Below are 22,798 nucleotides of genomic sequence, written 5' to 3' on the forward strand. Positions count from 1 at the left end.
AATGAGTGGGGTTGGAAGTTTGAACAATTAGAAATGAGAAGAGGACAAACAGCTAATTTATCCAGGAGAAAATTCTAAACGTGTGGCACATGTGATTTCCATTTACTCCTTAATTTAGGTCGGTGGTCCAAAAAACTTGAGGTCAATCAAAGAAATCATGTGTTAAAGGTTCAATAATGATTGACCTCAAGTCAAGAAAGAAAAAAATGGCTTTAACTTGGCTAATATATAATCCACTAGAGTTGAAGATAATATTACAATGCAAAAGAAACTATCTGTTAATTATTGCTTGTATGAGTTGTATCAAAAGAAACAGCAAACTAGTAAAACAGAAAGGCCTTTAATTTTCAGCAATGCCAACTACCTGGTCGTCTTCTTCATACTCAGCATCTTCCTCAACCGTGGCATCTTGGTACTGTTGATATTCCGCAACGAGATCATTCATGTTACTCTCGGCTTCGGTGAACTCCATCTCGTCCATACCTTCTCCGGTGTACCAGTGCAAGAAGGCTTTCCTCCTAAACATGGCTGTGAACTGTTCACTTACTCTTCGGAACATTTCTTGTATGGAAGTGGAGTTGCCAATGAAAGTTGAAGACATAGTGAGACCTTTAGGCGGTATGTCACAAACACTGGACTTGACATTGTTGGGAATCCACTCAACAAAATAGGAGGAGTTCTTGTTCTGCACATTCATCATCTGCTCATCAACTTCTTTTGTGCTCATTTTGCCTCTAAACATGGCTGATGCTGTGAGATAACGGCCGTGGCGTGGATCAGCTGCGCACATCATGTTCTTCGCATCCCACATTTGTTGTGTAAGTTCCGGGACACTTAGGAAGCTGTACTGCTGTGAATTTCTTGATGTCAGAGGCGCAAATCCCACCATGAAGAAGTGTAGTCGAGGGAATGGGATTAAGTTCACAGCTAGTTTTCGGAGGTCTGAATTTAGCTGACCAGGGAATCGTAGACAACAAGTGACTCCACTCATGGTTCCCGAGATCAGATGATTCAAATCCCCAACTGCAACAAAAAGGGAACGAAGATTACCCAAATCAGGCTACTTAACTTTCAGTATCACAAGAAAATAATTCATAGAATCATAATTATGTGCAGTACTCAAAAACAAAAGAGACTTAATCTGGATGAATTGCATATAATACCGAATGTTAAGAGTGGATTCAACTTACAGTTTGGGGTGGTGAGCTTGAGAGTCCTTAAGCAGATATCATAGAGGGCTTCATTGTCAAGGACCATACACTCATCCGCATTCTCAACAAGTTGGTGAACAGAAAGCGTTGCATTATAAGGCTCCACGACGGTGTCCGACACCTTTGGAGATGGAAATACAGAGAAAGTGAGCATCATTCGGTCCGGAAATTCTTCTCTGATCTTTGAAATGAGCAGGGTTCCCATTCCAGACCCAGTTCCACCACCAAGTGAATGACATACTTGAAATCCTACATTGAGCAAAGGGGCTCCACATCAGTACAATGTCAAGGTGTCTTTCTTCAGCCTTGGAATATATAAATGAGTTTCATCTTAGATTAAGTTCAATTTAAGATGCTCTTTCTGTAATGTTTTAACCACAACAATATAAAACAAGTGGAGAACATTGTCATAGAACCTATGGTATGTTAGAACTCCAACATGGTAAATGAAAAATCCAATCCTGCAGAATGTGATGCGTCTTTTTCTCTCTTCTGCCAATAACTTGTTAATGGATTTGACTAAAACAGAGCAAAACCAGGTATTGCGGCCTTGCTCATATATTTCATATCAAAGATTAAAAACAATTTTTTGGTGGCATCGAAGCCCTAATCAAATAGTATCATATTTACAACAAGAACACATTAGTCCATCAGAACACGAGTTCTCAAAACTGTGATATAAGCACATCAGTTTTCATCACGAAAGTACAATGCTATTCAGACTATCGAAACTCCGGAGTGTGACATATGATCAAGTGCATGCTACATACAAAAATGACTAATCCAGTCGCTCTTGACTCTCGGTTTTCAATATTACGGAACACTATACTAAACTATTTCTCGCATATAAACCATGTAGACTAATCAAATACAAGTTACAATATATATGATCACAGAAATATAGTACGTACCTTGCAAGCAATCACAACTCTCAGCCTCCTTCCTAACAACATCGAGCACCGAATCAATGAGCTCTGCGCCTTCCGTGTAATGCCCTTTCGCCCAGTTGTTGCCGGCGCCGGACTGCCCGAACACGAAGTTATCTGGCCGGAAAATCTGCCCGTACGGCCCGGCCCTAATGCTGTCCATGGTACCAGGTTCCAAGTCCATGAGCACCGCCCGAGGCACGTACCGACCGCCGCTGGCTTCGTTGTAATAGACATTGACTCTCTCCAACTGTATATCGGCGGTGCCGTTGTACCCTCCGGTCGGGTCTATGCCGTGCTCGTCGCAGACCACCTCCCAGAACTTGGACCCTATTTGGTTCCCGCATTGCCCTCCCTGGATGTGAAGGATCTCTCTCATTTCGGGGTTTCGTGTAACTGATAGTGAGCTTTTGGAGGGAAAGGGGGAGTAGTGGTGGTAATGGTTACTCTACTTACTTATACGGAGGGGGCAGGGAGATGATCAGACGGTGAAGGATGAAGAGAGGAATCTGACTGCTGAGGAGTGTCCGACCAAATGTGAGTGGGGTGTGGCGGTTGGTTAGTTTCGGACGTGAAGAGTTTGCCATTTGTGATTGTTTGATTTAGTCTTGCCGGCTTAACAGGGCCAAGCATTTACTTGCTTACCTCTTGAAAATTGGCTTTGATTTTACTTATAATTGTGCATGAATTAGAGAAATACCATCCATATAATGCCCAAAATGGCGTTTGTGATGTTTTTTCTAGGGCTAAATTGCTTCAGTAACTTCATAGCTTAATTATGATCTCAGACCCAGTTATACCGGTTTGGTAAATTACAACGTTATGGATTTTTTAAATTTAAACAAATAAATTATTATTTTTGAAACGTAATAGGGAAACCCAGATCCAATAGGGGACTCTATTGGGCTTACCCAAAGCCATTTCAAGCCTAGAACAATGCCAAGAAGTTTTTTGATACTTTGATTCATGCAATAGTTGCAACTTTCATCTGCAAGTAACAACTAACAACTATGTTGGATAGACTTCCAAAAAAAAATTTGTTGGATGGTGGTATTTCTTCAATAATCCTATCCAACAATGCGCATTTCTTTTCAAGTACTTTCATGAATTCAGCAAGTCCCATCAACCTAAACTTATTGGCCTAAAATGGAGTTGTTGCTCTTTCTTTTCACTCACGTTATAATTATAAGATCGAAATACAAGTATAAAACAGAAGAGAAAGTAACTATATATTCATCGACATAGTTATCAAAATAAATGATATTTTCCAAAGAGAACGAAAACAAAAGGACATGATGACATGCACTATAAAGAAGTAGTTGGGCAAAACACACAAAATCTAAATCGTACAAGATATCGATTGCTCTATCATATTCTGAAAATTCGTTTTCCCTCTGGCCTTTTAGATTCCGTTCATCTGATAAGGCAAGGTGTGTTATTTTCAGCTTGTATACTTATTTGTGTATGAAACCAGGAAAGTAAGTTCCCATTTCGTTAGTTATCGACATAAAAATAGTTCCCATTTCGTTTTTGGCATACAAGAGATATGTAGGTAGAGTACTTCAACTTTCTTGGTTTTGAGATTGATCCTTGATTTTCATTTCCAACCTTACATATATCCCTACTATTATAAAACGGACACCTAAAAATTTAACTAAATTGTAAACTTCTAAATATACTCAATTATGATTTGTACTGACAAACAACCTACTAAAAGTGTTATGGTCAAAACTAAATAAATTAATTGAAAAATATTTTTTTTCTCATATTTTAACCAACTACTTCTCACGAAGATAATACCTATTTTCTCACATATAGGGGGTGAAACTTTGATGAAGATCCGATTCAAATATATCGTGTCAGATACAAGAGAGACGAGTAGTCTCCATACACACAGAGATGATCGAGATCGATGAAGATGACCTCAGAGTCATAACAATTACAACAAAGAACGAATGACCATCCCACGTACTGGAATAAGAAATCACATGACATGAAAATACTTAACCGAGAGAGGTGAATTTCTAGTCTGCTGTCTCTCCACTTCTGTGTTAAACTAGCTGGTATGTTATGGCTATGTCTAAGCAGTCCTAGGTATTGTCAATGTCGTCTCTGCAGCTAGTGTGCTGTTTCCATTTCTTACTAGCGAGCTCGCCAGACTTGATCGGTCAAAACAGCACCGCCTTCAAAATTAGAGGGCAGCCCTTGCCTGATTGACCACGAACTCCAATATATATGTAGTTAGGGTTTTGGATTCCTTTAATTAGCTTCTACCTTGTATATTTGAATATTGTAGATTTGCAAGGTATCGATAAATCTACGGTTCGGCTCTAATCTTCTGGGCCGGGGGTCGATTAATTGTAACTAGCATGGCTAGCTCAAACATTCATTCTGTGAGTTGAATAATGCTAAAGTATTGCCTATTATTGGTCCAAAAATGGGATCTAAATAGGAATAAATATCTCTCCCATGTGAATACAATTACATTCTTGTCAGATTAGAGATGAATGAACGACCATATTATAATATTAATATAATTACATTCTTGTCAGATTAGGGGACCATTTTGTTTGCATTCATGAAGGACAATAATATCATCTAGGTAAATAAAGATCTGGGTTTTCCGGGCACTTGTATGAAGGACTGTAGTGGTGGAATGGAGCTCAATCAACGTTAAGAGACAAAGGAATTCCTTCACAAAGTCCGAAATGAGAGTTAAAATGAAGACAAATTATTCATTTGGAATTTGGACGGGTGTCGGCATAAAATGTACGTACTATATTACAACTGTTATAGTACGTAGCTAGTCGTATACAGCTCCCATTTCATTTTATTCTGCTCATACTAGCAAACTATTTTGTCCTACTACTACGTACTACTACTCGCTCCAACAGCTTAGCCAAGTAAAATTGAATTTGATCGATGAGTAAATCAATAGACTTATATGTTGGGTCCAGTAGTTCAGGTATTAACATTAACCACCCTACTGTATGAAAGTTGCAATACGTAGGTAAACGTAAACCCAGTACGTCCAGAAGGGTTTCCAGAATAACATATATGTTAATATACGTAGCTCCTGATTTTAAGGGATTATGAGAGGCAAAAAATAATGAAGCAGACAATGCATGCATGAATCGATCAGAGAGAACAGTAATGTATATGAGACCATACACATATCTAACTAGATAACCTAGCTGGCTGTGTCTCTGTCTCTTATTCCAAGTAGTGAGTGAGTGAGTGAGAAAACTTCTAGCTTATATGTTTTTGTCTGTGTGTATCTGGACTCTGCACCTAGCTAGCTAAAGTGCTTAAGCCATGAGCGATGCTTTGGGAAGTAGCAACATAAACAGTGAAAAGGGACGATGCTTATATTTGCAGAAGGAAGAAGAAAAACAGTGGCAGAAGAAAAGGGACGATGCTGCTTATTGCCGAGGAACCGTTTTGGATCCATGTAATCCCCGCCCTTGGATAGTATATACATATTGTGTATTTATAATGAATCTGGTATATTAATTAGCTAACATTGTGATCAGTACGTAGATTTTCTCGTAATTCATTTCTGCTCGAGACATAAAGCTAAGTCGGCTTTGTCTCCTCTCCCAATTCTAAGTTAATTGGCTTTTTCGTTTGTTTTCTCTCTGATCTGCATGCACCTGTATCACTGTGTATGTAGCCTGTGTGCTATGTCAGTCCCGTTAGATACTCGATCTCATACATCGATGATCGATCAGACAGACAATACAATTCTCACTCGTCACTTGTCCATCTCTTATTAAACCTCTCAATTAAATTATTACCCCATCCTTCATGCATGCATTGAAATAAGGGCCAAATATCATCTGACATACATGCATATTCTTCTATATATATATATGTAGAACGATAATTTAAAAACAAATAAGAATGCAGACACTTGTACAAATAAAATGTGATTTATTAAATATCAAGGCGCGGGGTTACAATCTTTGTGAACTCCTCTAATTCTATCTCTGTATATGACTTAGTTCAAGGGTGACGTGCACTTGATCTTGAGAATTTCAGTTTGATTTGGATTTGGATTTGATGAACAACGAGCGATTTGACCGCTTGATGATTCTTCGTGGACTTGAGTTTGGATTTGGATTTGATGAAGAACGAGCGATTTTGCCGCTTGACGATTCTTCATGGATTTGAGTTTGGATTTGGATTTAATAAAGAACGAGCGATTTGGTGGCTTAACGATTCTTCATGGATTTGGTGATCTTCGTGGACTTAAGAGACTTCGGTTTTTGTCGAGAGTGATCTTGCTCAAGTGATTTTCTCTCTTCTTCTCAAGGCAAAAATCCCCCCTCTCTTTATGTTGAAGGTGGTATTTATAGTGTCAATACTTCCATTTTGTAGAATATTTTAATGACACTAAAATAATAAATTTCTTTAATTGTATAATTAAATCAATATTATTTTCTTATTAATTTAAAATTAGTTATTCTCATAACTAAATTAATCAGAAAATAATTGACTTAATTATAACCGTTAAGAAAAATTTATTAATTTAATCAAATGTCCGATTACCATTTCAATCGTCAATAACATTCAATTTCTAATTAAAGTCGGAATCACGTAGCTTCGATTACGATCATCCGTTTATGTGCTGACGCGAATTTTATTCGGATTCGTACTGACTTTTTTGACTTTTGGGCCACATGTGCAATTTTGTCGGGTTCTTGGTCGATTTAATCATTTAATGAAAATGATTTACTTCATTAAATTTGTTGTGTCTACAATGTGTGTGTATATTTTAAATCTCTATGACTTTGGTGGCTTGAAGGCCAGATTAATCGAAGCTGACATATATATATATATATGGAGATACTGTTACTTATTTATCTATTGGTTAAGGAAATTAATACCAACTAACGAAGTTGATCCGGATAAATGAGATATTGAGATTGCTTTGAACATATTACAGTTAATTAATCTTCTACGTACATTTGCATATAGTCAAACCAATACGTTAAAGTTGAGGAAGATATATAGCTAGCATATTAGATAGCCAGTACTACTGTTCTTATGCGGTGAAGATGGAACAAAGTTGTCTTAGATATCTTTCTTCAGTCTTCTCTTACTGTTGTTTTGTTCTTCTCTCACGCGAAGTTAGAAAACTTTTGTTGTTATTACTACATATTGAATTCAATGTAGTCTTGCGGATTAATTTCACGCATGCTATGAATACATGTATTCCGGCCCTACCTAGCTCGATGGGAGGACATGGATTTATATTGCAACAAATGCTTGAAACTTGAAAGACATAATTAAGTCGACACTTGACTTGACACATGCAAATTTTCCGTCCTTTATTTTAAGCGTTGTGAGAACCGATTGATCGTACGCACTACGCACTGGTTGTAATTAAGAGCAGACCTAGACACCTTCATATATTTCTATAGATTGATATATGGAACATACGTTTTTGCTGTTACTGATTGGGACGCACCATACACACACACATATATATATATATATATATATTGCTATAATAAGAGCATCTCCAACAATTTTACTATAATTTCTCTATTATAGAGAAGTAAATTATAAAATCTTCAAAAAAATCATTGTCAAACTCCAACAACTTCTCTAATTTGCAGATTCACTATTTTATTATTATAATATAAAATTAACATCTTAATTTATTATCATAATAAAATAATCTCAATTTAATTGAAGAGAGAGAAATGTGGTAAGAGATCAATAATGTCTTCATATTTCAAACCATTGAGATTGAAAGAAAAGTGGAGAGAGACATAGAGATTGATAAAACATTTACGATTGTCATCCTGCAAATATTTTTAGAGAATCTGCAAATTTGGAGGAGTAAGCACTTTGTCTTATCACTTTCTTTATTTTATAGAATGGGATGGAGAAACTGTTTCAGTGAAAAAATACCAAAATTTTACAAATTCCTCATTTTTATGTAAAATGCCAAAGATGCTCTAACTAATGAAAAAAGATACAACGACTAACGATCTCAATTACTTCGCAGTACGTTGCTTTAAGTCTTGTGGGGATGGATGAATTTTCATGGACATGTTCCCCCAGCATGTTAACTTGTAAATGCACGCAAGATGAATGTAGGCAATCATTCAAGCAAGAAAGAAGCTTTTTATACAGTATAAGAGACCGGAAACATTTTTGTTGAATTAACCTGGAAGTATATACAAGAGGTAAGAGTAAGAAGTTCTTACTACGTTGTTCTCTATAAATCTAAAACTAATCACCATTAATTAACGGATACATAAGCCTTTAGAAAAATTACCGAGTTTAAATTTTCTATTTAAAATAAGGAAAATGTTTTAGTACCGTAATATGACGCCAGATCCGGCGCTGCAATCCCACGTGACATGTCACCTCATCTTACTATGTCAATAATTACAATAATCACAAAATGTCATTTTAAATTAAAAGATAATTATATTCTTATTAATTCAACGACTCTAGATTATTATATAAAAAATTGTAGTTTGTTTATATCATTTATTTTTCAAAATGCTTTCAAAATATAATTAAAAAAATACGATATATACAAAGTAGGCTTGAATATATAGATATATATATATATGTGTGTGTGTGTGTGCTTATATGGTAATTGTATTAATTAATTATAGTCATTAATTAATTTTGTTTTTAAATTAATTAAATAAGAAAGTCATGAATCTTGACATATTTATCATTAAACAGATTACCATCGACATAATTGTATTAAATATGGTATTTATTAAGATATGTATATTCTAGGAAAAATAACATTTGTTACCTCACATATCTCCTTAAAATCGATTATACCCTAACAAAAGAATATTTAATTAAAAAAACCCAAAAGAATCTTACCAAAACTTTTCATTTAAATAATAATAAATATAAATATTGTAGTAATATTACATCGTCTGAAATTTAAAAATAAATATACTTTGTGCATATATATATATATATATATATATATATATCGAGCGTGCACGCACATATTTCAAGCATATTTTCGTAAATTTTAATTTTTTAATTATATTTTACAAGTATTATTGTGATGAAGTAGAAGAAATGAATTATTTTTATAATAATTTATAACCGTTAGGTTAACAAGGATATGATTGTCTTTTAATTAAAATGATATTTTTATATAATTTTAATTATTGATATGACAATGTAATGTGACAAGTCACTTAGGATTGCGACGTCGATTTTAGCGCCAACATTATGATACCTTAACACTCCTCTTAAAATAAAGTGGTAGACGCTTCCACGTTGATGCATTCAGTATACATTCAACTCAAGTAGTTTCAACTTTCTACTTTCAACCCAAAACTACATTAAACTTGATTTGAGTTGTAATAGCGATTTTCTTACAATTCAATAAAAGGTAACTAGGTGCTGTTTGCCTTTTCTTGTCAAGAAAAGAGACCCCGCTGTTTTCATATCCTTTTCTTGATATTAATTGAATGGAATGTGGGTATCATATCATTATATATGATTTGCTAAAAATGTAACTAAAAAACAAGAGAACTCTTAAACCTAAATCTCCAGTCACTTCAACATCAAGTTCTTTCACATCTCAATCTGCATCCTCTACAAATCAATATCAGACTCCTCTCCATCTCCGATGCATTGATCTATAAGTAGCTCACTGATGAAATCAATTCAATAAATATTCCCTTTAATCGAGAAACCCAGTGATCTATCTCTCTCCCTCACATGATGACATTAACATCTTATACATGGATGCATGCTGAATGCAATCACTGAGATGATACATCCAGTGATAGGGTTACTCAAATAAGGCCTAGCTATGACGTACTGTTGAATATAAACCTCTGCATTTTTCTTTAATCTGAGTTATTTCGCATTGATTCGATCAACACTGTCCAAATGCATTATAGGGCAACCTATTACACAGCTCCCATGAAATGTAACATCAGCATGCATCATCAATAATGGAAATTAAGAAAAGAACACCAGATCGAGTCTTGATTTTCCAAAGTAAACAAACAGAATAAGTTGCATATTTGTTTCAATTAATTTCCATCCATGATCAACATCTTACATACATTAATAGCTATAAATTAAAGTAGTGCGTACCATATTAATTAATTAAAGTGGTCAGCTGGTTAATGATCAGTTCTTCAATGGGAGGAACTCAAAAAACTGGTAATTAGAGCCAGTGCTGAAACTAGGATTTTGCGACAATTTCTCGGTTGGAAGTTTATCCTTCTCACCACAGGTATTACTCCGAAGCGGAAAGAGCTCGAGCGTTTGAGACTGATCTTCTTCATCCTTACGGTGGTGGTGGAGATGGCGACCGTTAAGGGCAGTGTATGGAGCTATAAAGATGCTGAGATCATGAGGAGGACTAGTCTTACTGTTAGGGTTATTGTAGAGCTGCTTTTGGTCCATCTCCATCGTTCTTACTGTCGTTCTCGGACAAGTGGGGGCGTTTATGAGGTGGGTGAGGTCATGAAGAGAAGGAAGACAAGGAGGAGTAGGCGGAGGAGGACAAGACAACTGCATCATCTGCCACGTGGCATTCTTTTCTACAGACATGGAATTCCTTGTTTGCTGTTGTTGTTGTTGAAGTTGCTGCAATTCTTCCTCATCGAATTGGACCCATCCTTCCGTCCTGCCCTCTGCTTGAGCTTTTACTGTTTCCTAAACTCGAAAAAACTCATTAGAGTTAGGGCTACAAATGTCATTTTTCACATAATGTGATGATCAGAAGGGCGGTGCCCTAATCGGAGGGCAAACGACATGAATGAGAAATGAGAACGAGGGCAAAGCTATAGTGTTAGAGCACGCACAGGACCCAAAACCCTTTAGAGCAAAGACAATAGAAGCTAACCCCGACAGAAAGGAAGGATTGCAGCTTTTTAGACAAAACCATATTTTCATTTCCCAACGATAAACAAAGCAAGCTTTTCCTACATCTCTTCATGTCTTCTTCTTCCTCTTTCATACACATCTGCTTGCTTTTTAATTAACCTTTTAAACCCATGTACGTACATGAATAATACCAGATAATGATAAGCAAATAATCTCTAACTAATTACTTGTTAGACTTTTGATAGAATCTTTGAGGAATTCCAAGTTGGGAAAAGCAAGGGGAGGGTGTGGAGTAGCTTTATCTTTGCTATGAAGAAAGATAGATAAGAACAAAACAAAGACAGGAACAGAACCAGGTATAGAAATAGAATAGACCTGTTGTTGTTGTTGATGATGATCTTGGAGACTAGTAGTCATGAAGTTTGTAGAGGGTGTCCAATTCTTGGGCTCTTCACCTTCATACATTGTCCTACTTGCCCCGCCTGTGTTTTGTACTCGTAAAGAAAAACAAAAAGAATACCACTTTATACATTCCTCATTTTGATCTCAAACAACAAACAATTGGAATTTTTCTTGTTTTTGGGTCTGAAACAATTGGAGCTTTGAATGTTAATCTTTGATCAATGCATGCTAATTCTTTTAAGATTAATGTTGATAATAGAATAATTCACACAACTCATAGCATGCATCATCTATCTCCTCCTGTAGCTACTTCTTTCTATCAATGTTTGAAACCTAATTATAGGTATGGCAGAGTTCACTGATGCTCCAGTTCTATATTCATCAAGATATGCTAAGAGGAAAGTATACTAGGGGTATGAATTACTCACCTAAAGATTCTTTCTTTTGGTGATCTGGACACACGAGTTGAAGGTCTTCTTGAGATTCCATCTGGCGACGGCGCTTCTGCCTCTCTCTTGCCTTGTGGTTCTGGAACCAATAGAACACGTTCTTACCCTCAATCTTTCCGTACCTTCTAAGCTGAGCAGTGATTTGCTGAATCTGCTCAGCCGATGGGGTTCGAGTTCCTCGTCGATATAACTCCTCTAGTGCCCTCAATTGCTCGGGCGTAGGGTTCCATCTCGAGCTCACCACTACCTGCGGCACAGTATTGTACTCTCTCATCCCTCTTTGTTCACCTGGATATAGATTCATCAGAAAGTTAACCCAAAATTCACAAGAAGCATCACTCTAACAGTTATGTACTTTCAGCTACAAATGAAAACGAATAACATGTGCTTACCCAACTGGTGATACACAGATGCAGCATGAATTCGACTGAAACAAGGTGGGGCATGTGTACTTGGTGAAGTGCAGTTGTTGTTGCTATTGTTGGTGGTATTATTGTTGTGAGGAGATGGGAGAGGCCAGTTGGGAACGAAAGGCCGACCCTTCCGACTGTTGAAGGCGGATTCCGGAATCATGTTGAAGTCACCACCATCATTGTATCCCATCATCCACATGTTCGATACCAGTCTGGCCGGGCTGGCTAGGGTTAGTTAATTATATACTTCTCTCTACCCTTGCTTCACTCACTCTCAAGCTAATAGTAGCCTTGGAATGAAGGGACATCTTTAGGTGGACACATATAAGTAAGTAGTACTAAAGTGAAGTGATGGTTTGAAAGGATGGGTTGAAGTTTGGAGAAGAACGGTGCTGATCGAAAATGGGAAAAGGAGGAGGAAGCAGAGCATGCAAGTTAGGAATGGTGTGGGAAATGGGACATGGAGAAGAAGAGGGTGGTGTTTAAAACAGGGTGAAGCCTAACTACCTCGCACAGGATGTAGACTTGGTTTATATTTAGTACATACTGATGCTGTCTAGCTAGCTAACCAGAAAAGAGAAAAGAGAGGAGAGAAAAGGAGGGAGGGTATTGTACCGAAAATTGAAAATGGGTAGTGAGCTGATACAGTGAATTGAGCTATGTATATTAGAGTTTCAGACATTCAGAGATGGGGATTGATCACTCTATATGACTATAGGGAGAGAGAGAGAGAGAGAAGAGAAGAGAAGAGATGAGATGAGTTAGCTAGTGTGGTGACGGTAGTAGCAGTGTGAACGAGGGTGAGGAAGGAAGCGTGGAATTCTGGGAGGGTTTTTGGGAGTCGCAAATGAAAAACGACGTGACGATCATGAGGGTTATCATAAGCCGGCCTCATCACACCCCTCTCTTTTTTACTCCTCCTCCTCTCATTTATTGTTCTCTTCACGTCTGGTGCCTTTCACTCTTATTCTAAATCCAAACTGCTTTTCAAATTCTTAAAAAACCCTTCTGCAATCCTTAAAAAAAAAAAAAAAAACCTTTTGCATTTTGTCCATACGTATATGTATATATACACATCGATCACAATACATACCACCAAAACAAAAACATTTAGATTTTACCTCTAGCTAGCTTCTTCCATTCTTTTGGTATTTGAGATCATCCAATCCCATCTTCTCCTCCATTGTACAATCATATCACGTTTAAATGAAACCATATTCTATATGAGACATTGATATATCATATACATATATGCCAATAAGATAATTTACACAAATTGTCGTTTTGGGTGTGAGATATGTTGGAAGAAGAATACACACCTCTACGTGCCACCAAAATTACAGTGTCTCTCTCTCTCTCTCTCATTTGGAATCTACCTTCCTGCCACTGTCACCCTACTATTCATTTATATCAAAAATCTATCAAGTAATTATTTGGGTCCATATATCTGAATCTGAATCAGAATCCATCCCCAGCTAATTAACAGCAAGGGAAATTGCAGAATGCTCAGTTACTCTCTTTATGTATCTCGAAGACATTATGTATAAATAAGATTGTCGATCATCATTATATGGAATGACTCAATTCTCGAGTTACTGCACCCTCTCTGTCTCCTTCTCCCTCCTTCCGGTATTTATTTCCCCCATTATTGTTTAATTATTATTTTCTGCCTATCTTCTTATAGGTAGCTATGTTACAGAGCTAGACCTGCAGGCTTCTTTCTAGCCTATCTGTGTTTTCTGAAACCTACATTTTGGATCAACATGCATGACATATAATGCACACGCTAATATTTTAATCCATAAGTCAATGAAGAATATCAGCTCTTCTTTTTACTTTGAAGTCAATGACTCAATCATATGAATGAAGTCCTATATAAAATGTGACGAAGGGAAGAGAATGTTTTCTTCAGGAATCTGTTGCACTAGCTCTAGAATGGCTTCACTATTATTTGTTTATAAAGGTTGATAAGGGAAACCAATAGAGATACACAATTGTGATTTTGAGCTATTTGCCTGTTGGCAAAATAATGAATCAAACCACTGGGTTTTCCCTTCTCTAATTACTAGCTAGCCAACTGAAACCTCTGTAACCGTTTGTTGCCATATTCCTAGTACGTTAGAATCACTTTCATGAATATTCATATTCTACCTAAATACTAAATTCTAGTTGCAACTGGTTTGCCTGGTATGCTATGGTGCAGATTCTTTAACAGTTGTAGATGGGGGTGTTTGCATCAACAAAATTCAACCAAGAAATCAAATGAAAGTGTCGAATCTTACATAGGTGTGAGAATTGCTTCCAACCAATCATCTTTGGGTTACCTATACCCAAATCCAATTGGTTCTTCCCAGCTTAAAGAACACCATCATAGTAACTGCCCTTTCATCGGACAAGTAGTTCCAGATTTTTGACAAACCATCCGTCACAGCATATTTCAGGAGGAATCTAAAGCTGCAACCCCAAGCCCTAGCAGTTCTTAAGATGCAACCCCAAGCCCAAACCACACGATCAGGCCCAGACCATTACAATGGCACACCTGGTTCATAAATTTTTTGACCCAACTACCTCAGCCTAGGGTAAAAAGTCCAATGGCCCAATCTTGGATTCCCTAGTTGGCCAGGCAAGTCACGCTTCTCTGTTCAAATATATCAATTATTTCAGAAAATTATAATCAGAGCATTAGAAGTTGTATCGGTATCTATCACTCGTGGAATTAGAGATACTATACAACACTGCTCAAAACCTTCGAGCATATTGTTCTCTTTGATCAAACCCTTAGCATTTCCTTAAACTTAATGTGGATGGTACTAGAAGTGGTCAGATAAGATAGGTGTCGGTGGTGTGATTAGGGATAATGATGGGAATTGGGTAACTGGTTTTCAGATCAACCTGGGGTTGGTGGCATTATTGAGGTTGAAGCTTGGGGTTTATAATATGGTTTGAAGTTGGCTTTAGATTGAGTCAGACTATGACATTCTGATTAACTTGCTCAAGAGATCTGATCTATCTCTCCATCCCCTTGGTTCTCTCATTGCTGGATGTCATTGATCACTTCATTTCTTCCATGGATGAAACAAGGATCAACCACATCTTCAAGAAAAGTAGCATGACAACTGATTTTCTTGCTAAATGTAACATTGATCATGTTCTTGGCTTATTCATTTTTGAAGACCCTCGTGTTCATGTTATTTCTGCTCTTATAGATGATTTAGCTAATGTCTCTAGACCTAGAAAAACTAAGAGGGCAAATTATGGAACAATCTTTGTTTTGCTGGACCTTTGGGCCTATTGTGTAACCAAAAAAAAAACATTCGAGCATATATTAATCCAAAGAGACTGAAATCACTGAATTCTTCTTGGGTTCCACAGACTGAAGAGAAAAAAAAAACGACAGTCAACAGCTCGAGAAGAGGCCACCATCGCCGTAGATTTTGAGCGCTGACTGGAATCACAACGTCCATTAACAAATGGTGGTGGTGGTGGTAGATCTTAGACCTTCTCCTTTCCCATGCACCGTCTGATCTTCTGCCCGGTAGTAAAAACATCTGCATTTTTTAAACTTGGTTTCATGTTCTAAAAACTAATATAAACGAACAGCAATTCTAATAGATTCTCTGTAGCCATGTTGAAAGTCTGAGACATCAAGACCTAACCCAGCAGGATATTTTAATCATCTTGCTTCAGGTACTGTGCAGCTTCTTTCTGCTAGCTGAAGCACCAAACCAAAGGTGCTGATGTGATTCAAAAGAGTAACAAGGCCATTCTGTGCCGTTGATTTCACAATATGCCATTGGAGGATCACTATCCTTCTGAGCCAATGCCTGTACATGTACATTAGAAACAAAATATTTACAGTCCCCGTCTGAGGACCTCAATTATGAACACGTACAGAGATTCTTCTTTTGCAGGCAGCACGCTCCTGAATGAGAAATTCGTTTTGAAAGAGCCAAATAAAGATGAGCTCCCTTCAGTGTTCAGCCGATCCATTCACATGGGTGTAACAAACTCTGCTCTTATTAAAAGCATTAACCTCCCATATTAATCACACATTATGTACATCTATTAAATTCCTTTCGTTTCATGTCTTTGGAGTTATTTCAAGTGATCTTATTGTCGATCCTATCTCATTCGGCTCCCGTAGTTTAATGATCCGGACTTCTTTTTTTTTTCCTTTATAACAACTATGACTAATCTCAGAAACCCTTGTGTCTATTTCATTCAACTGCCCAAAAAGCTTTGAGCTTTAGTTGTTCAAATTGCTGATCTTGGAGTTCGTAGAGGGCAAGAATTATAGTAGGGCAAAATTGAAAAGACTAATTGGGCACCACCATTTTGTTTTGGAATCAAAAGAGGCTCACAGGGTACAACCCAACATGTGAATGTATTATAGTACATGGGCTTCTTTTTCCTGGGATGCAGACAAACCCTCCCACTAACCCTTCTGACATTTCCTTGAAATTTGGGCAGATCTATCAGCCACCCACTCACTAAACTCACTCCTCTCTTCTAATTGCTCATAGCCCTGAACAGTACTGCCACTCCTTCCCTCTCCTTGTTTCAAAAAAGGATCCCAGTCTAATTTATTTATTTTGGATACAATCCCAGTCTAATTTCAATCAAGGGCCTCCTCCCATTTTCCATTGCTCTCAAATCCCCACATCTAGAAACATAAACCCTACCATTAACTTTACTCTTCTTTATAAAAACCCCCTACTAACCCAAGAAGGGCTTTGCAAACAAGAAAGAGAGAACCCAATTCAATTTCTTCTCACAGTCTTGAAGTAGCACTAGCCCCATGGCTCCAATGCTGAGGCCTGGCCTCACTCTCCTCCTCTCCACTCTCCTATTTTCCCACATTCTTGGTATAGCTAGCTTCTCAGTTCTCACACTTGCACAAATCTTTATATCAAATTGAAAATGCATGTACGTAAGTAAGATTCATCACTAATTCGAAATCTCGATTTGTGTTGCAGTTGAGGTCTCAGCTACAACAATGACGTTCATCAACAAATGCTCCCACCCGGTCTGGCCCGGAATCCAGCCCAGCGCCGGCCAGCCCATCCTCGCCAAAGGCGGCTTCGCTCTCGGACCCAACAAGGCTCACACCCTCCAGCTCCCACCTCTCTGGTCCGGTCGCTTCTGGGGACGACACGGCTGCGCCTTCGACGCCTCCGGCCGCGGCCGCTGCGCCACTGGCGACTGCGGTGGCAACCTCTTCTGTTCCGGCCTCGGCGGCACCCCTCCGGCCACTCTCGCCGAGATCACCCTTGGCAACGAGCAGGACTTCTACGACGTCAGCCTCGTCGACGGGTACAACCTCGCCATCTCCATCACACCCTACAAGGGCTCCGGCAAGTGCAGCTACGCCGGCTGCGTCAGTGACCTGAATATGATGTGTCCGGTGGGACTGCAAGTCCGGTCACACGACAACCGGCGAGTGGTGGCGTGTAAAAGCGCTTGTTCGGCGTTCAACTCGCCTCGGTATTGCTGCACCGGAAGCTACGGGACCCCTCAGTCGTGTAAACCGACGGCGTATTCCCGGATCTTCAAGACGGCGTGCCCGAGAGCTTATTCTTATGCTTATGATGATCCCACCAGCATTGCTACTTGCACCCGTGGAAATTATTTTGTCACCTTCTGCCCTCACCACCGTTGATTAGTTAGTAATAGTAATTCCGTCCAGTTTATTTAAGTAGTTCCGGTAGTTCAGATCAGTGTTGCACCTCGCAACTGTTGCTTAGCTTCCATGACTGTGTTTTTATGTATGCTACGAAGAAGATGAACGGCATTTTGGTATCTACGTTCATCAAATCTATGAGCTACCAATTAGTGAAATTAATTAAGAAAAATTAATGACTGCTTAAATCTTAGTTTGAATTGTACATGTATGAATGATTATCATCTTTATTCTTCATCATCATCAACATGAAAATGGAGGGAAACAGCTGGGTGGGGTGGGCCTGGTCGTCATCGCCTCGTGCATGGATCCCCATTAATATAGGATTGGTTCGATTAGAGCTTTTGAACTTTGCGGCAATTTTTGGTCAAGTTATTGTGATTGCTTTTCAGTACTGTTCTGGTCTACTCTTTGGTTCATGCGCCCGTCTCTCCCCTCGATCCCGGCTCTGTTTCCATGATTTATGAAATTACGTGGTTCTTGAGTAAAAGTGTAGGAAGCATGATTTCAAATGCGAACGTTTTCAATATTACCACGACTAATGCAAATGTTCATCATACAGGCTTTTTTTTTTTTCAATAATGTTCATCATACATGCATTGATACTTCATACCACGACTAATGTTGCTTACGATGAAAAGGATTATACTTTTGGATATCATAAACGTAAATCAAATTGAACAACAAGAGAGACAATACAAGTATACTACATTGGTTTGATTCATGTCTTCATGCTCGATTTGGTTAGGCCGGTGCCGCCATTATACCTAAATACATCTTAAGTAGACATTGTATTTAGTATTTACTATCCTACAAAATTCTTAAAGTTAACCATAAATTGGAAGATCGATTGAGCTACATTTGTCATCTCAGTTTCAAAAGAATTCAGACAAACTACGTGACCGACTTAGCTGAATTTGGTGATCCGATTACTGTATATCTATTTACTAAAGACGCCGCTTGTTCATATAAGACCAAAAAAATTCAAATTATCAATAGAAGTACACCTCAAATTTTCAAATCTCACTCTAAGTACAAGATGTCACACCGATAAACGTCAAAAATCGTCAAATTATTGAACTAGAAAAATCAATTGCGTCTGCCGGGAGTCGAACCCGGGTCTATTGCTTGGAAGGCAATTATCCTAACCGTTGGACTACAAACGCGATGCTTAACAACCGAGTAACACAGTGTTTACAACTTCGCGCCCTAAACTGTTTCACTCTGATCGGAAAAACCAAGTATTTGATGTTCCAAATCTCTCAGAACACCTCAGTCCTCAGGAGCCAGAACCAAAAGCATGCTCACATTTCTACCCTCACCCAAAACTCTAACCATCCCCCTCACCTTCTTCTTCACACACTCCACTGACTCTACCTCACCTTCTCCCCACCACCTCGACCATAGACAACACCCAACACTGGACCAAAACCATCCACGACCTCTGCACCCGCCACCTCCTCCTCCTCGACCACCTCCCTCAACTTCAGCTCCATCCTCCACGCTCTCTGCGACTCCAACCGCTTCGAAGAAACCCACCGCCGACTCCGATTGTATCCCCGACCAGCGCACTTGCAACGTCATCATCCCACGGCTACTCGATTCCCAAACCCCGCACAGCACGTGGCGCGCGTTATTCGCGAATTGAGTCAGCTGAACCCTGACTTTGTTGCCTCTTTGGTTAATTACAACCGTCTGATTGATCAGCTCTGCTCGCTCCGGCGGCTCGGTGTGGCTCACCGAGTTTTGTTTGATATGTTGAGCCGAGGGCATTGCCCCAACGCGGTTTCCTACACGACGTTGATCAGAGGGTACTGCGGTGCTGGGGAGCTGGGTGATGCACAGAAGATGTTTGATGAAATGCGTGAGAGGGGAGTGGCGCAGAATTCGATGACTTACAGCGTGCTGATTCGTGGTGTTCTTCGGATGCGTAATGTTGGGGGTGCTATGGAATTGATGGCGAAAATGTGGGAGACGATGAAGGGTGAAGATGATACGCTTGTGAAAAATGCGGCTTTTTTTCAAATTTGATCGATTCCTTGTGTAGAGAAGAGTGTTTTCGAGAAGCTTTCGGCATTGCGGAAGGTAGGCCGCATGGGGGGGAGTGTGGGTGAGGAGTTTGCTTATGGACAGATGATTGATTCACTTTGTAAAGCCGGAAGGCATCATGCGGCGTCGCGAATTGTGTAAATCATGAGACATAGGGGGTTTGTTCCTCGCATTACGTCGTATAATACTATTGTGCATGGACTGAGCAATGGGGGAGAGGGAGGTTGTTTTAGGGCTTATCAGTTGCTTGAGGAGGGAATTGAGTTTGGTTACTTGCCGTCAAAGTACACTTACAAGGCTGTAGTAGAAGGTCTTTGCCGATAATCGGACGTTGACAAGGCGCGGCAGCTCCTTCAGTATATGTTGAGGAAGGAAAGGGTGGACAAGATCAGGATGTATAATATCTATTTGAGAGCTCTTTGTCTTGTTGATAACCCGACTGAGCTTCTGAATGTACTAGTTTCAATGCTCCAAACAGAATGTCAACCTGATGTGATCACGATGAACATAGTCGTCAATGGGTTCTGCAAGATGGGGAGAGTGGAAGAAGCATTAAAAGTACTGGATGATTTGACGACTGGTAAATTTTTTGCTCCCCGGATGCAGTGACCTTCACAACTACTTTTAATGGTTTGTTAAATGTTGGAAGAACACAAGAAGCTCTCAGTATGCTGTGTGATGTAATGCCTCAGAAAGGTTTTCGCCCTAATGTTGTGACATATAATGCTTTTCTTCGCGGGTTGTTCAAACTTAATCAAGGAAAGCAAGCAATGGAGATTTTCAATGGCATGGTATTTGAGGGAGTGGCTGCCGACAGTACCACTTATACTATTATAATCGATGGGTTATGTGAGTCTGATCAGCTAGAAGAGGTTCTGGGATGACGTTATTTGGCCCTCACAGATCATGACAATTTTGTATATGCAGCCATCATCAAAGGGATTTGTCGTTCAGGAAATGTTGATGAGGCTTGTCATTTCCTTTATAAACTAGTAGATTCTGGTGTCTATCCGAATATCTTCAGTTATAACATTGTGATCGACACTGCTTATAAATTAGGCATGAAGAAAGAGACCTATGAAGTCGTAAAAGAGATGAAAAGAAATGGCCTGTCTCCAGATTCTGTAACCTGGAGGATTCTTGACAAGTTTCATGGGAATGCAAGAAAACAGTTTGGGGATGGAAATGGAGGGTTCGTTTCCTAGTGCCCAAAGGAGAAGGTAGAGCCAGTGGGTTAAGTTTTTCGCAGACCGTTGATTAATCTGAATATCGACATACTGATCTATTCCAAAAGATGAGAGATTTGACTTATACGAGTTGCATAAATATCTCCCAACAGCCCCATATGGACTCATCCATAATTCCAAACTTAATCCACAGAACCATTTTGGTTAGATTCATCATTGATGCATTTTGTCGATGAGTTTTCAAGTTCTCTCCATTGTAAATGTGTATCAGAGAACCTTGCTCTCGTTCGGAACATCACCCGACTCTTTGTGACATCTGTATACCGATTGGCCTTAATTTTCCAAATCCAACTTAATCAGCGTTACCCGATTCAGTGAAAACGATCATCAATCTTGCACTTCCTGCAGCAATGTCTTATTGCAGACACAAACTCTGAGTTCATATTTTTCGCTATATTGTAGCGTACTCGTACTCGTATATTTGCACAATAAACTAATCTAACGACCCTTGACTCGAAAATACCAGAATTTACTCTTAGCTAGTACGTATCCTAGTCAATGGATAAACAGGAAGTCTTTGTCTAAGCAGGAAGAGATATCTGTTTCTCCGTCAACATCAGAGTAATACAAGGTACGTGTTGCCATCTTTGATCTTTCCCAGTACATAACGCGTCCAAACCGAGTGTGGCCATCAATGACTTATAATTTTCATACCTAAGCTTTTAGTCAAGTATACTGCAAATGTGACTAATAAATGATATTAGTCTTGTGAAATTGAGTTATAAACACTCTTCTCGTCTTTGAATTTGGAAACATCTTACAAATTTCTAGAAAGTTTTGAATACGTGAGTGGTAAATTACTTCGATGTACATTTACCAAACACAACGATTTATTTCACAACCCTTGTTTTGATTAATACGTAGTTACGCACTCTTATTTTTCCAATTTGTCAAAAATTAGAAGAAGCAGTGTAAATTTAGCTTGATGTGGATTTGATACATGTGGGATGACGATTACATTTCACAGGCAGAGAGCATGTGTTGAGCTTTATAAGCAATAAAGAAGTGGCCATATGTAACCATATCCCATCAGGCCATCGCTTTCAACATAACTTCCCCCAAAGTGTTTTACCGCGTATCACTTTGATCCCACACGCCACATTTATTGTTGTTAAGGACACTCCCAGATTCTTCCCTCCCCCTTTAGAAAACATCATTTCGAATTTCATTTTTCAGAGGTTCATCGATCAAAGTAAATTTATTGTTTATCTTATTATATTCACTATTCTAAATAAATATTAAGTGTTATTTTTCTTAATAAATTTATAATTCTAGTATTATAAAATACATTTGTCATTTATTTAAAGTGTTGTGGATGAGAGTAAGCAATAAATTTATTTCCATCATGGATAAGATTTTTTAGCAAAATAAAATACACTTATTTTTAAAAGTACGATTAATATTGGTTGTGGTTGATTATTTAAAATGATTCGAATAATCTTAATCTGTAAATTTTGTTTCGTCCGGTTTGTTAGTAGGTATTGTATGCAGCAAGATAAAAGTGTTGGCACTGCTAATTTTTACAATGCATGTTCTGATGCGGTATTTCTCACATTATTGAAGATTTTAATATGTAA

At 38.5% G+C, this 22,798-nt stretch overlaps 4 protein-coding genes and 1 non-coding gene across 5 annotated transcripts; 2 read left to right on the forward strand and 3 right to left on the reverse strand.

The window, feature by feature from the left end:
• Positions 1-340: 340 nt before the first annotated feature.
• LOC126795956 (tubulin beta chain-like) lies at positions 341-2,516 on the reverse strand. The gene is made up of 3 exons (XM_050522685.1): positions 2,123-2,516; positions 1,191-1,460; positions 341-1,023 (listed from the first exon to the last, which is right to left on the reverse strand). The coding sequence occupies exons 1-3, from the start codon at positions 2,514-2,516 to the stop codon at positions 341-343; spliced, it is 1,347 nt and encodes a 448-aa protein (XP_050378642.1).
• A 7,763-nt stretch (positions 2,517-10,279) lies between these two features.
• On the reverse strand, positions 10,280-12,444 carry LOC126795957 (WUSCHEL-related homeobox 1). The gene is made up of 4 exons (XM_050522686.1): positions 12,225-12,444; positions 11,812-12,120; positions 11,357-11,463; positions 10,280-10,810 (listed from the first exon to the last, which is right to left on the reverse strand). The coding sequence occupies exons 1-4, from the start codon at positions 12,442-12,444 to the stop codon at positions 10,280-10,282; spliced, it is 1,167 nt and encodes a 388-aa protein (XP_050378643.1).
• A 4,548-nt stretch (positions 12,445-16,992) lies between these two features.
• Positions 16,993-18,048, forward strand: LOC126795968 (thaumatin-like protein). Its single transcript, XM_050522701.1, has 2 exons — positions 16,993-17,110; positions 17,222-18,048. The coding sequence occupies exons 1-2, from the start codon at positions 17,044-17,046 to the stop codon at positions 17,902-17,904; spliced, it is 750 nt and encodes a 249-aa protein (XP_050378658.1). The 5' UTR covers positions 16,993-17,043; the 3' UTR covers positions 17,905-18,048.
• Positions 18,049-19,019: 971 nt separating this feature from the next.
• Positions 19,020-19,091, reverse strand: TRNAG-UCC (transfer RNA glycine (anticodon UCC)). The gene has a single exon. It is a non-coding gene; the product is annotated as a tRNA-Gly (tRNA).
• A 134-nt stretch (positions 19,092-19,225) lies between these two features.
• On the forward strand, positions 19,226-21,269 carry LOC126793838 (pentatricopeptide repeat-containing protein At3g18020). The gene is given in 10 exon segments (XM_050520470.1): positions 19,226-19,326; positions 19,328-19,402; positions 19,404-19,466; positions 19,468-19,549; positions 19,552-19,941; positions 19,944-20,018; positions 20,020-20,559; positions 20,562-20,839; positions 20,841-20,875; positions 20,878-21,269. Coding segments are annotated over 10 exon segments (1,941 nt in total). The 3' UTR covers positions 21,180-21,269.
• The last annotated feature ends 1,529 nt before the right edge of the window (positions 21,270-22,798 follow it).

This window comes from Argentina anserina, chromosome 5 (assembly GCF_933775445.1).
Source record: "Argentina anserina chromosome 5, drPotAnse1.1, whole genome shotgun sequence".
Taxonomy (NCBI): domain Eukaryota; kingdom Viridiplantae; phylum Streptophyta; class Magnoliopsida; order Rosales; family Rosaceae; genus Argentina; species Argentina anserina.